This window comes from Electrona antarctica (genome assembly GCF_951216825.1).
Source record: "Electrona antarctica genome assembly, chromosome: 2".
Classification (NCBI taxonomy): domain Eukaryota; kingdom Metazoa; phylum Chordata; class Actinopteri; order Myctophiformes; family Myctophidae; genus Electrona; species Electrona antarctica.
In genome coordinates, this window is record NC_136807.1 from 41,811,193 (window position 1) to 41,827,235 (window position 16,043).

The 16,043-nt window shown below is 43.2% G+C and overlaps 1 protein-coding gene across 1 annotated transcript in view; it reads left to right on the forward strand.

Moving 5' to 3' along the window:
* cpne5a (copine Va) overlaps positions 1-16,043 on the forward strand; it is a gene marked incomplete at both ends in the record, with an annotated part of 93,659 nt that overhangs the window by 46,252 nt on the left and 31,364 nt on the right. The window contains 3 exons of the mRNA XM_079492584.1: positions 5,865-5,928; positions 13,173-13,276; positions 13,511-13,615. Of these exons, the coding sequence (XP_079348710.1) occupies positions 5,865-5,928; positions 13,173-13,276; positions 13,511-13,615 (273 nt within the window). The remainder of the gene's footprint in view (positions 1-5,864; positions 5,929-13,172; positions 13,277-13,510; positions 13,616-16,043) is intronic.

The window sequence follows — 16,043 nt, forward strand, 5'->3', positions numbered from 1 at the left end:
TTTACCAGGGCGTTGTCTACGGAGATAGTTAGCTCCCGCATAGGGCAGGACTTAGCTGGGAAGAACAGAAGCTCAGTCTTGTCTGGGTTCAGCTTGAGGTGGTTGGAAGACATCCACTGTGAGATGTCAGCCAGGCATGCAGTGATGCGCTCTTCTACCTGGGTGGCAGAGGGGGGGAAGGATAGAAACAGTTGTGTGTCATCGGCATAGCAGTGATAGGATATATTGTGAGCAGAGATGATGGTGCCAAGGGATTTAGTGTACAGTGAGAAGAGGAGGGGACCAAGTACAGATCCCTGTGGGACCCCAGTTTGGAGGGTGCGGGGGGGTGATAGCAAACCTTTCCAAGAAACCTGGTAAGTCCGGTCAGAGAGGTAGGAGGAGAACCACTTCAGCGCCGTCCCGCCTATGCGGGACGGCGCTCTTAATCCAGAGCGATTTACAGTAAGCAAGAACAGAAAACATGGTAATGCATCAAATACATAAGAAATAGTCATCAGGAATCATACGTAAGCTTAAGAACAGTGAAATATCTAAATGAAACTATAAGTGTACACTATAGAGTGTTATGTCTACATAAAGTGCTATTTAAGATACATAAATTGAGCCTATTTATACGCCTGTAGGAGGTTGAGGCTAGGGCAAGTACTACGGAAAGTTCTATGGGTAAAGATGGAGTTTGAAAAGGTGGGTTCTCAGACTGCGGCGGCTTATGTGTAGATTAAACATCCATCGACACATGAATTGATTACCGCGTCCACGTCAATACACTGTCATCCAAGAATATTGTATGCTTATACAAATGTGCCCCTCCCCTATACTTTTAAATGTACCCAGATCTCATACTGTACATGGCCTCTCTGAAAACCAATTGAGAAAGAGAACTTTAAGGCTTTACTTCAAATTGTAGCGATTCTACACGTTTCTGCAGTTTGTGTACTATTCTGCAGCTTGCCTATACTATTCCGCTGACAGCCCAGTGGATTATGAAACCCATCTGAGGTATTCTGTGAAATATATAAATATGTATTTTGATATCAGCTAGCAGTAGTGTGATTAGGACCATAAGGTTGATATCAGCTAGCAGTAGTGTGATTAGGACCATAAGGTTGATATCAGCTAGCAGTAGTGTGATTAGGACCATAAGGTTGATATCAGCTAGCAGTAGTGTGATTAGGACCATAAGGTTGATATCAGCTAGCAGTAGTGTGATTAGGACCATAAGGTTGATATCAGCTAGCAGTAGTGTGATTAGGACCATAAGGTTGATATCAGCTAGCAGTAGTGTGATTAGGACCATAAGGTTGATATCAGCTAGCAGTAGTGTGATTAGGACCATAAGGTTGATATCAGCTAGCAGTAGTGTGATTAGGACCATAAGGTTGATATCAGCTAGCAGTAGTGTGATTAGGACCATAAGGTTGATATCAGCTAGCAGTAGTGTGATTAGGACCATAAGGTTGATATCAGCTAGCAGTAGTGTGATTAGGACCATAAGGTTGTTTATATTTGATATCAGCTAGCAGTAGTGTGATTAGGACCATAAGGTTGTTTGCTGAGTGCCAACGGATGCCCCAGTGTCTGTATGAGTGATGACCCACTTTAGGACAGCATCATTACATGTCACACTTAGCTGGTTGGTTCTCTTATTGTACCTGCCTGGTTGAAATCATGGAAACCCTAGTGTCATCATTACATCATATTAGCTATTCACTGGAGAACTGAAAGCTAACGGCAATAATAGGCAGTCATCAATCTTCCCCGAACAAGAGGGACCTCATCAGAATGGTATTCAATTGCCTGCGCTTAACTCACTGACTTGAGGCACCATTACAGCTACAGGCTAATGGTGTTCTTCCTGCCTTTGTTCCTGTCAAATGTACATTGTAAGATGTCAATATCACCTAATTGGATTTGCATGATTGTTTAAAGGTTCTTTTCTTGAAATATAGATGCTTTCCCGGTAGCCAGTTGACTGTTCCTGTCAAATGCTGCACTGTAGTCGAGATCAGTCCAGCCCCCTGTTTGTTTACAAACGGTTTGTTAAATATTTAAAAGATGAATCAGTTATTATTATGGGGGTATTATAAGTACACATGACTGAAACCAGTGTAACCTTGGAGCATTGCTATACACACACACACATCAGCGTGTATCAGAGTTGAGGCCTCATTAATAATACAGTAGATAGGGTAGAAAATAGGACAGTGGCAGCACGTTTCACTTGGTTTCATCATCAAAGCATCTCCCATCGAGGGCCAGTCTCTGAATGAGTGCCGAATCAGGGCACACCACGCACCAAGAGCTCACACCTCTTAAACAGAAGCTGTTAGATACGCCACAGGGTTGAGATGAAATATTATTTGTGATTCAGTCCATTGAAGATTAACTGATGTTTTTCCCTTAACAAATGATGTGCCCTTTCAATTCTTTCAAAATGGCGACGTGGGGTGCCCACTTTTAGACCCACATTTAAAAAAACATTTAAAAAAAAGACGTCCTGGGCACTACATGCGGTAATTCCTAGGACGTTTGTGGACATCTTGGGCATATATTGTGTTAAGTGTTTGCCCACTCAGCATGTTCCTGCATTATACTTAGCTTGTATATCTGCTATGTTTGTAGAATGCTCACATACTGTACATGCCCAGAATAGCGATGCTAGGGTTAATGTGGTTAAACTTTGACTTTCGTTTAGTGATTCATTCTTAATTTCAAAGGTGACAGCTGGTGGCATTTTCCCTTTTACCGGGAACGGTTTGTGTCAATGGCACTTCTCAACCTTTACGCAACTTAAATCTAGCCTCTCGTTTAATTCTATTTCCCAGATTGGTATTCGCATTGGCCCTTGTGTTGTGAACCAAGAGAAATGACTTGACCTGTGGTGTGGGGGAGGGGTGCTGTCCTCCCCATAGGTGGGCTTTATTGCCCATTCAAGGAATCATCAAGCTGCACGGTGGAAACTCGGAGCGAAACATCAATAATTCAAGGACATTTAATTCACCTTGAGATTGGTCCCCGAGGACGATGGTCACAGAGAGTGGAATGAGTCTGCCCTATTAGGACACAACGGCTTCATTTCACGCTGTGCTTTGTTGGAGGCAAGGGGTGTTCCAATTCTCTGTCAAGCACTGATATATGTATATGTACTGTAGTTCAAATAAGAAAAGTTTGTTCTAAGGAATCCATCATGCTTGATATATGAGGAGCCACGGTTGCTTGCTGGGTAATCTATATGGGATAAGGGTCCAGGTATACTCTCAGAGACCACTCAAGGTTAATGGAAAGGCCTGTAATCATGCCTATAAACTGCATCCATTGTGATAAGGGGAAGGCAAACCATGTCCTGACGTGAACCAAAAAGTATTATTATGTTAGTGTTTGCTTTTCAACCAATAATGGGTCACAGCAAGCAGAGGTATGCAGAGGCGCCATGCAGAGATATGAAATCAATAATGAATACAATAATGCAATTTACTATAAAAAAAACAACTGAATCGAACGTGCTACAACGTAATGAAATAATGGTTATAATTAGGTCCAGTTGCTACTCAGCTTTTAATGGAGAAATTAGCAATTGAACCAATCGAGTAGTGCCTTGCAGGTAACCCACATCTGGCAAATAAAAAAACTAAAGAATGTCTATATTATGTTATTTAATATAGATATGGTCCTAATTTCACTTTCATGCCAGTGTGTATTAAACCTGGCCTCTGGTATACACTGGTCACATACCGGTATACAGTGTACATTTCTGCAGCATGAAATGCCACCTCTCCACTGTGGTGGGCGGAATCCTTGGAGGGATCTGAGACACCAGTTGTCACAGCTGGAGGAAAATCTGGCATTCAAGACTGAACTTCTGTGTATAGGTCTCCTGCTAGGTCCACATCAGAGCCCATTGTCATTACCCCTTGTCTGGAAGGATGGCAGGGCTGTCAGCAGCGAGAGCATCGCTGTGTGATTGAACGCGGTGGTGGATATCCCGACCCGTTCTATGTGAGATAAAGGTCTGTCTTACTTTAGTCTGTCAGGGAGGCTTGGGGGTTAGAATAGGCTTGTGAGCCAGCCTCTGTTCATCGTGGGGTCAGGTTGACCCTACCATAATGGAAAGGTTTAATGCCTGCCTGACACATGGCCAAAGCAGGCATTCAACTTGGGACTTTTCCATCATGGTAGGTACTCGTGAGTTTCTACCCGGTCGATTTTCGAAGATTGCTTTTGATGGCTCTCCACTAAATGCTTAAAATGTTAACTCTAAAATGCAAGTGGGACCACCATGTAATCTCCTTCTTTATATTAAACCACTTAACCACTTTACCACAAAGACCTTCTAATTTATTTATAAATACGGTAGCCAATCTCAAGCTCACAACTCGTGTAGTGTACGTGTGACACATTGTGAGCTACTGTATGTAATGTAGGCGCAGGGGTCTATACTAGGCCAACTCCTATTTTCTGCCTATATATATTTGCTGAAAGTGTCTGATCAATAAGCTCGCAACACGTCACAACGCAGAAGGCTATGGATCAAGTGGTTGAAGCATCTGGCAGAAGCTATAGCTGCAGAGCAACCATTATGATTGGATGCTAGAAATCCTACTAGAGCTGGTTGTGTGGGGTGGTGTTCCCATCTTTTCACAGGCACGAAGCGGAACGGAAAAATGGGGAGATTGGATAGAAGAAGAAAATCAATTTTGTCCCTCTTCAAAATATCCAGCAAAATAACATTTAGGATAGGCTCTGAGGAAATGCTGAAATACCTGTGCGTGCGTGCTCACGTGTGTGTGCGTGCATGCATGCGTGCGTGCGCTCTCAGACAGACATTCTGTACATACAGTACATGCGTGTGCACATGGATACTATACTGCACATACGCTATGGATCATGTACCTGTATTTTCAGTCTAGACAGGCATACTGATACTGGATGTACATTATAGCACTTCTGTCTGTTTGCACAGATGTTCATATATGAGTGTATTTGATGTATATTTATTATTATCTTGACTCACTCACTCATTTAATTTGACATCCTGTGTACTCTTGTTGTCTCATAATGACTCAACCTGTCTCAACCTGAGCCTAAAGTGTTCCTATTATTTCTATTTCTCATTAGAGTAGTCCTACTATTCTTATTGTTATTATACTGTTATACATATACATATACATATATATATATATATATATATATATATATATATTTTTTTTTTTTAAACCAGGAAGTGATGTATTTTGCATCACAGCACTTCCGGTTGAAATGTTGTGCAATAACATAGTGTTGTGGAGTTTAACTGTAGATTGTGCATTAACGGTGAGGAAAGCAGCTATCATCCTTCGCATAATACTTAGCGTGTGCTGTGAGACATGAGAACAAAGCTGTCTCGAAACTCCTTGGCCATCGATTAGTGTAACTTGATTCTACAATAAGGCTTTGTGTTGGTGCAACACTTCGACTATAGTACCATTATAAGGACCTTACAGTATTTTGGTGAAATCGATGGCGGATGGGATGTGGTGAAAGGTGGAGTTAACGCAGCATATAGTTCCTGACGCTGTGTTTTTCCCCACCTGCATTTTTGGTGTGTTTACTGACACTGTGGGAATGCTGGTGAGGCGAGGCCACATTACCAGGCTCACTGCTTGTGGGCATGATGACAAGTGGTGTGATGGTGTTTCTTCTTTTGTCAAAGAAAAAAAAAAGAAAAAAAAACAATACGATAAGAAGTAGGACAACATTTCAACTATGATCTACACTACAGTATATAAAATAACTTGTGAGAAAGGGTGCGGTATTGCTGTAATGTGACACTTGGCATTTGTGGTACAATAAATAACAATGTCTCCTGTTTATTGTTCTTTCAGTGGTATACCTGGGAAGAAATGTGGGACCGTTATCTTGTCTGCTGAGGAGCTAGGAAACTGCAGAGTAAGTCCTAAATATAAACATCTTCTGGAAATGTTCTGCCTTGCTTGTCAATACTTAATTAGAAGTTTCATAATGAATGTGGAACAGCATTTTTAAACTGGCATACCAACAGGCAATTGCATCGGACATGGGGAGATTGTATATAGTATACGGTGGTCATACTATGAGCTTCAATGGATTTGTAATGAGCTAATGTTCATTCCAATCACTGAAACGGGCATTTACTCTTACATGTGGCGTGTTAATCCATGAATCAGATTTAATAGTCTGTGTCCGCTAAAGCCCATTGGCTTTCTTTCTGTACTGGTAAATGAAGATAGTAAATAATCACATTATAGTGATGCCATTGGAGCAGGAGAAAGTAGCAGACTTATTGTCCAGAACAATTGCACCCCTCTCAGAGGCTGTAAATTTGTAAAGCAATCCAGTGAGCTGGAGAAACCGTATAAATGTTATATGACAGCCTCAAGCACCCTTAATGCATCTAGGTTTTTATAACATGAATGCCTTTATATTAGTCAACATCGGCCATGAACACCAAGTGAGATATCCTTCATTCAGCTGGTGGCACTCTGTTCTGCCTCTATGCATGCTTCCATATGATGCACCACACTGAAGCTTTGATGTGAAATGGCTTTTCCATAAATGATGTGTAGCTTGCGAGCTAGTTCAGGCGGAATACACTCGAGAAGTTTCACACTTGTTTAACCATGCGGGTGTATACAGTGTTAGGCATGACCCATACGTCACTTTCACTAATGTGGCAATCAGCTTACCAATTGGGCGGGTAATTTAAGATCACCTAAATTCGTTCTGCATCCCTTCTGCGTATGTCCCTGGTTTGGTGTTATGTGCAGTTTGTTTCCACCGCCACCCCAGCACCACCAGTAGGCAGTGCTATTAGTTCTGTTCCCCAAGGGGGGCTGTTATTGTATATTAAAACATTGCAGAGCCTGGCCTGGGCCGGCTTAGCGGTCCAGGCACCTAGGCTGGTAATCCAGCCTGACAGCGTGTCGTGGGTTCGAGTCCCGATCCCGACGACCTTTGCTGCGTGTCTTCCCACCCATCTCTCTCCCCCTTTCCTGTCAAACTACTTATGTGGTCTATCAATAAAGGCAAAAAGCCCCCAAAAATATAAAAAATAAATAAATAAAACTGCAGAGGCTGAGGGCACGACGTAAGATGCCATGTGGCCAATATAAATACAGTAGGTGCCCCTCACTTCACACAAGTGTGATTTTTATTCTTATTGCTTGTATAGTGTACTTATCATAGTCTGTCTGTCTGTCTGTGTCTGCCTACCTACCTGCCTGCCTGCCTGCCTGTCTGTCTGTCTGCCCGTCTATCAGCAGGTTTGTATGGCTTGTTTGTATGGCAATGCTTCTGGGCAGTGAGTGCAATGAAGGGCGCCTGTGAGTCATCAGGTGCAGGATATGATTTAGCCGCATGAGCGTCATTGAGGCAAAGTAAAGTACCTCTCCAAGCGATGAGATATAATATAAATGCAAATTGTCATTATTATCACGAGTGACCATTTCCTCTTTCCCGGTCTTGTCGATTAGAGAGACGGGCCAAAAAATGTCAATCCAATCTCCCTCTGTGTAGTGTAGGCTGCACACAGATCTGAACTGTGCCTAGAAATACCTGGAACTACAAGAAAGAAAGCAAAGATTATGTTCGAATGCAGGAAGGTGTCAAAGATCTTGTTAGAAGAGCCGCAGTTCAGTCAGACAACTCTTGGATTGAATGAATATTTGTATTAAGCATAAATGTATAGAGCATAAATATTTAAGCAAACTGTATTTGGTGTCACGGCTCTGTCCCATTTAATTTATTCCCTGTAAGCAATGAGCATGATACATTATTTGCCAACTAGATTTGACAGAGAAGAGGGAATGAAATAGACCCCCATAAGGGAATCATATTGAAACAGAGCCCAGGTGGATGCTGGGGTGGTGGTGGACTGGGAGCACAACAACCTTCATAGAGCAGCAGCATAGCAGAGCAGCAAGAAGAATGAGCTGTGAGCAGGGAGGTTTAAATAGCCCACCCCAATCACATGGAGTGAGCATGTGACTGATCAGCTGATCAGGAATTGCCCCCAAGATTTTCCAATGTGGCACTGCTCCGTTTCGTGCATATCCTTATGCTTTCAGAAAACATGCACAAAGACGGACGAAAGGAACGCAGAAAGTAGAAATCTTTGTGTCCGTACCTGTACTTAAAGGACATAGGCTAATTTTCCTACTTATATATTGATCCCAAATTACTTGCCATCGGGTCTATTTTGCCATATTGCCTCTGTCGTCGGACGGAGGCCATAAGCACATCACCTTTACGCTATTTTCTTTCTTACGGGCTCTGCTCTTTGCTATGAGGGCTGCTGGGGAAACAGGGGCAATTCTGCAAAATAGGAAAATTATATGTTATTTAGTCTGGAGTTGTCCTTTAATGTTGAGTATATAAATGGGCCATTGAAATGTCTCAAACTATAACCAAACCTGAAGGGATTTTACTGTTGTGCACTGTGGAAAGTTTTGGTGATCAGGCGGTCCTGGTTTGGCTGGCATTGTCCCAGTATCATGTCTGGGTGTCCAGAGTCCCGACAAAAAAATGAAAACGTTTTCAACATTCACTACCAAATTGTTCCGGTTTTCACCGCGATTATAAGATACTTGCTTTGAGCATTCTCTTGAAAGGTGCAGTAAGTAGGTGTGTTAAATTAATTGTCCCGCAGCCTGATGAAAAAGCCATCAGGATGGCTGACTTTATCCCTGACGCAGTCTGCCTCCAGCCATAATGTTATCATGGAGACAGGGTGCAGGTACATTCATACTGTAGGTAGGTACATTTATTTAAAATCACACCCGTGTGAAGTGAGTGGCGCTCTTATCATCGTACATCATCATACATCATCTCATTCCGGCCAATCACAATTTCAAAAATTGGATTACATACACCAAAAGCTGGACATAAGAGGGGCTATCGCCCCTCAAAAATTAATATTCAAGGAAAATAGCTTATCTACAAGCTCACAACGGGTCCCAATGTGATGTGTTGTGAGCTTGTAGGTTGGCTATTTTGGCTATTTTTTTTAAATAACTGGTCCCTGGTGTTTGAAAATATGGTCACTCTAAGTTAAACTACCAACAGAGAGGTTGGATCTCACCTGGGTGTTGGATGCGCCAGCTATAGCTAGACAGGAGAAGCAGCTCCAGCTACTGATCAAAGGCTCTCTCTCTTGGCTGCCGTTATCTCTGGCACATAATGATGTGTAGAATAGCTTGGCATCAAAAGCTGTTCTCTCTCTCTCTCTCTCTCTCTCTCTCTCCCCCCCCCCCTATCTTTGCCGTGTAGCCATCAATCTAGCCAACCACTAGCCTCAGAAACCCAGACGTTTTAGCCTTTTCACACAACACCCTTAAAGCCTGTGGGGATTTCCTCCCACCAAGTTATACCTTCAGCATAGTCATTGGTGAAACTATATTGAAATGGGTCATTTTTAGCAGTTGAGAATGGAGGATGTATGAAGGTACTGAAAGGAGTGTCAACCATCTACATTTTTATACTTTCAGTTACATTAAAATTGATTAAATGTACATTTTGCTGTACACCATTCTGTAAAGGAGTAATGGACCATGTCCAGTAAAATGATATTATCTGAACATATTTAATCAGTTTCTTTCCATCCATTGCCATATTGAACAGTGCTGTTATAGTACATACTAAATTAGTATTCTATACCATTAGCAGTAGACTCACTGGTAATAGATACTGTACTTCTGTAGTGCACTTCAGTTTGCCTGTGTGTAGTATGATAACAGAGTTGCGCTTTTTGTCATTTAGGTACCGTTACATAATACACTGTGTAAAACCAATAATTGGCTCTCCCTTATCAACAAAGTTCTCTCACCTGCGGCCTGCATTCACATCGCAAGGCTGGAGCTAAAAAAATGAAACTAGGAAATTACACTCTGGGATTTTGTTAATTTCAGACCCATACAAATAATTTCCCTTGTTACTTGTAGTTGCACAGTGTAGTTGCACAGTGGCTTAAATACAAACGAGGTAAACTAATGTCACATGAATATTATTATTTGACTGAATTGTTCAGCATGCCCTTTGGTAAATTACCTAACCCATAATTGAAATAAATATTCGGTTTAGAATAGATGATGGCACTACACTGTAACATCCTCTGTGTTAATTTTTCCAATTCTAACTCTGAGTGTGTACAAAATAACCAAATGGACCCATAAATTAACACTGAAGATTTGACTGCGCTTTGAAAGCCTCACTGTGCACCACCACAGTGATATCCTGCTAGACAGCAGGAGCTGAAAAGGGGACCTGTGCTGCATCACATACATTCCCCGTGGTGCTCATAAACCCCGCAATGGCGGCTGGATTGAATGTTCTGCTTTCTTTCCTGCCTAAAGTGAGAACGCTGCATGCTGGGCGCTGAAGTGAACATGTGTTATCCGTTCATAGTGGGGGGTTATAGCACCCTGTCTTCATGATAGCGTAATGGTGGAGGCAGGTGGCATCAGGATAAAGTCAATGAGGCCCACTACTGGGCTGGTGTTTTTATTTTATTTTTGCTGCATGTTTGGATGTTTGGATTCAGTGCTCTCCTCATGCATTACATAATGTGTTTTTACAAGAGCATTAAGAGAGTGCATTGCCCCCCCAACTAAAATTGCCTTGAAGCGTATCACATATGTACTTCAATCCATTGATTATAGATTTAAAGTTAAATATTTCAAAGATTATAAAACAAATGTGGAAAAAAGTAAGAGGTACTTCTGTGGCCTACTGGCAGTTTGCACATGCATGGCTCTCTGACATTTGCCGCTGATCGGCGCTAGGACACAGACAGACATATCCTCCTATAGATACAGGTAGCTAGACTCCTGCAAAGCCATGCCCTAAAATATTACTTGTCTTGCAGTAGTACAAGTGGTTGGTGAATTTTGGAGAATCCATTATATTATGCATTGTTATCGGATCACATCCTGTAGTGTAGTTCACATGGGTGACTTCCCACAAATTGGAAAGCTCAGACTATTATATCCTCGCTACTATTATATCAGAAAGGGAATTGAAAAACTCTATGCTTTATGCACAAAGCACCAGATTCAAGTTATTCATGGCCAAATTAAAATTGATCTACTGTAGCACTGGTGCATGTAGTCCCCCCTGTCTGGTTTAATTAGCACTTTACTTGCATTTTTCCCCATGGCATTGATTGAAAACAACAGTGTTTTGATAAAAACAGCTCAATTTACAAAAAGATAATTGAGATCTATCTCCCTATGTGTTGCTGGCTTGGAGTCTGACTGACTTGGAGTCTGACCCTCCCCCCCTCCCCCCAGTAGATCTAAGCTGTGAGTGGATGGTTGGCATGTTTGTAATCGACAGTTATTGAGTTATCTGGCTTATTGTTGCGAATGGCTGAGCAATGTTTGACCCCACAAACTTTCAATCCTCTTGTTATTCCAACATTAGCCTTCGAGCAGTTACATTTAATTACCCCCTCGGGGCACAGGGCTCTATAATAGGCCAATGTGAAAAGGGTGCCATTTGTTCTTACACCATTGATGGCAATTGGATGATTTGAGGCATTTTGATCCAAAAATGAGTTTTGCAAAAATCCACCTGTTGGTGGCGCTATAACAGGCCAATGTGAAAAGGGTGGGATATATTCCTCAGCCATCTTGAACACATGACTATAGAGATAGTGTGTAACGATTTGCGTGATTTTTGGACAGAATCTGGAGGAGTAATATCAAAACGTGTTTATCAAAAGTTGGCCTCCTGGTGGCGCTATAACAGGCCATTCTGGAAGTTTTGGGGCAGAGGTTCGTTGGCATCCAGGGAGTGTGTGTGCAAAATTTGGCATTGATGGGGTTAGCGGTGCCGGAGATTAGCTGTTCACAGACGGACGGACGGACACACAGACGGACGGACGGACACACAGACGGACGGACACACGGACGGACGGACGGAGTGCTAAACATACTCTCTCCCCATGCCTTCGGCCTGGTGGAGACAATAACTCCTGTTGTTGAGCTTGTAATGACACCATTTGTGTTTCTTTATTGGTGAGAAAATGTCGCCTCTGGTGATTCAATTGCACTGTGCACATTTGTAATTACCGTAAGGTTGATGTGGGTCACAGGGATCGATGTGGGGCCCTGTGTTTAGGTCCGACAAGGGCGGTCCAGCCCATTACTAACCTGCCTCCCATTTAATTACTGCACTTCTCGATATGAAACGCCCTAAAGACCACTTGGGGAAAATTGCACTTTCATCCATTCCATATCTGTTAGTTGAATGGCATCTTATGCCCTCTGACACGACATTTCAACCTCTAAATTGTTGCCAAGCCACCCAAGCTGAACCCAGGATTAGATCTTATACTTGCATACAGTGTATGGCAAGTTTCCAAGCAGAAATGCAGATCATTGTGGCTCGCAGATTTTGTACCTTTGTTTGGAAAAGCACTTCCTAAGGTTATCACTATAATAAGCTGTGGCATTGCTTTATGTGTTTCCTCTGTGTGTAATATATCATTACTGTTCAGTATGTAAGGAACTAATGGCAGAATAATGACAATGCTGCTCTCTGCTGTGCAGTGCTTTCTATCCATTGTGCAGCCTCCTTAAATTATTACAGAACACCTTGACCACACAGGGATTATTTGGCTGTAAAAACTCCCTGTAATAACACTGAGCAGTGAAATGCTGCCTAAATGAGTATAATTATGGTAATATCAGTCCTTCTAATGTGCTGTATCATTAGCTGCACTCACATCCTCTATATACTTTTGTTTGCACACTATCCCTATCCTTAAATGTGTTATGTGTTTTCAGAAAGCATTTTTGTGCATTTTGAATTTGATGCCATCTGCACTTGTGATGTACACTACTTGCATAATAAAGACATGATTATGAATGCTCTTGTTATGCTGGTTATGGAAAATCGGGGCACACTGGCTGGCTTTATTTCTAGACTTATTAGGATTCAATCTGCGCTTTGCTTTTATTTGGTGCTTAAGAGCTTTTATGACTTGGCGCACAGCGTGATTAAAACCTGCAATAGGGAACGGTAGGGAAGCAGGGATTTGATTTGTTCATTCTTTGTTTGTGTCATATTTCTACATATCTGTATAGCTACTGTACATCTCTGTTTCTAACTCTCTTTGCATCTCTCGATCCGTCCTACTATCTTTCTCAATCTAGGATTGTGCCACTATGCAATTCTGTGCCAACAAATTGGACAAGAAGGACTTCTTTGGCAAGTCAGACCCCTTCATGGTCTTCTATAGGAGCAACGAGGATGGGACGTGAGTTTGATATTGTCTCCGGGCTCTGAATTGTTTGCTTTTGATTTGGGTCTGTTAAAACAGAAGCAGGGCGGCTTCTCTGACTCAATTTCATATTAAAGGTCCATTGATGTGGCGCACATTCACACACAGACGCACATTCCCAAAACAAACTTAGCAGAGAAGAATTGTTATTGGGTTTGGTTTTGGGCTGTTGGTTTCAGGAATGTGCACTTTGTGGTTGTGCACCTCCAGGTTTACCATCTGCCACAAGACTGAGGTTATGAAGAACACACTGAACCCTGTATGGCAGCCCTTCTCCATCCCTGTTAGAGCTCTCTGCAATGGAGACTATGACAGGTAAGACTCCTTCGTCTTTGTTGTGATACGTTTTGTTTTCCATTATTACATGATCACCTGTGCTATACTGCAGTGGTTCTTAACCTGTGGGTTGGGTTGGGACCCCCAGGGGGGTCCCCACATGATTATCTGTGGGTTGGGTTGGGACCCCCAGGGGGGGTCCCCACATGATTATCTGTTCTTAACCTGTGGGTTGGGTTGGGACCCCCAGGGGGGTCCCCAAATGATTATCTGTTCTTAACCTGTGGGTTGGGTTGGGACCCCCAGGGGGGTCCCCACATGATTATCTGTGGGTTGGGTTGGGACCCCCAGGGGGGTCCCCACATGATTATCTGTTCTTAACCTGTGGGTTGGGTTGGGACCCCCAGGGGGGTCCCCACATGATTATCTGTGGGTTGGGTTGGGACCCCCAGGGGGGTCCCCACATGATTATCTGTTCTTAACCTGTGGGTTGGGTTGGGACCCCCAGGGGGGTCCCCACATGATTATCTGTTCTTAACCTGTGGGTTGGGTTGGGACCCCCAGGGGGGTCCCCACATGCTTATCTGTTCTTAACCTGTGGGTTGGGTTGGGACCCCCAGGGGGGTCCCCACATGATTATCTGTTCTTAACCTGTGGGTTGGGTTGGGACCCCCAGGGGGGTCCCCACATGATTATTTGTTCTTAACCTGTGGGTTGGGTTGGGACCCCCAGGGGGGTCCCCACATGATTATCTGTGGAACCGAATCAAACTAAATGTAACGCTCTACAATTCCAAGTGCTTGTCAGGGTGGTGGGTCCCCAGTTCAAATCTGATTCTTTTGGGGGATCACGTCCTGAAAAGGTTACAGCATAGCTGCGATTCTCCACCTTTGGGAGAATAAACCTTTGGTTTATTAAAATAAACAATGCACGTGCACACACACACACACACACACACACACACACACACACACACACACACACACACACACACACACACACACACACACACACACACACACACACACACACACACACACACACACACACACACACACACACACACACACACACACACACACACACACACACACACACACACACACACTTTCTTTAGCGAAAAAGCCCATGAAAGGCAGTAGCAAGGATCTGTGTGATTTTTCTGTGGAAATCAAAGGAGCACACGGTTTTGACACCATTGATTTCCTGCTGTTTTTTATCTGCAGCTGGAGAATGGAGAGTTATTGTGGGCCTGTAGCGCTGACTAACTGCTAGTCACACAATTGCCAATAGCGTTCCAGATCAGTCTCCTATTGGCTCCTACATAGGCGTCCCCTAGCACTGGGCAGGAGTGCTGACAAGCAGGAAGCCACTTGACAGGAGCATAAAAAACAGTGTGAAGTAGGAAGAGATAGAACAGAGCGATGGAGACAGGAGGAAGAGAGTGAGAGAGAGAGGAAGAGGAAGTGCGGTTGTATTTGAGACACACTGATCTGTGAGGCTGGCAGGTGGTGGGAACATCTGAGCCCCCCTGCTGTGCACATGTGCGTGTGTCTGTGTGTGTTTGTGTGGACATGAGAGCGAGGGGGGAGTCGTGCAGCTACGGTATAATGGAAGTAGTCACGCGGTGTGTCAGAGCTATAGCCACCTCCACCATGAGCACGGCACGGCCCCCAGGAGCGCCAAGTTCCTTTCACCGCTGCTGTCTGCTGCTCACCTGTGTAGTGAAGATAATTGGCATAGAAAAAGGTGCAGAGCAGTGGTGGAAAGTACAACTAAGTACATTTACTCAAGTGATGTACTTTTGATGTACAATTTTGAGGTGTTTCTTTTTTACTTTGCTTGAGTATTTCCATTTTTTCAGTGCTATACTGACACTACATCTCAGAGGCAAATACTTTTTACTCCACTCTATAGTTACAGGTACCTAACCCTAACCCTATAGATTTAGATAATTATTACAAAACATACATTAACCAAGTAAGCCCTATTTATACTATTTCTATTAAAAAGAAATAGCCAATATACAAGTTCACAACGAGTTGCAATGAGACACGTCAGCTGTTTTAAAAATGTCAGATTTGGAAAACATTTGAAAAATCATAAAATGGGACATTCTGCACTTTGATACTTTAGGAAAACAGTATTTTGATGCCAGTACTCCGTTGGCACTCTATTAGCTCATGCAGTTCCAAGCGTGTCTGGGCGGTGCAAAAGAAAAGTTTGATTCCTCGGTGGTTTCCCCCGGGATTGGCTGGGCTCTCCAACAGACATAATGGCTGTGTTCACGCATGGGAAGCCTGCATGGGAGGGCGATCTCTGTTGCTGCACCAGGGACACCTATACAAGTTGTTTGGGGTGCCTATATTCACCAGGGAGGGATAGTGTATTCCTGTGCTGGTGTTATGCCCTCCCAGTGAAACCCCTCACTGTCAGGCTGGCTACTCCATGTGTGTCAGAAGATAGT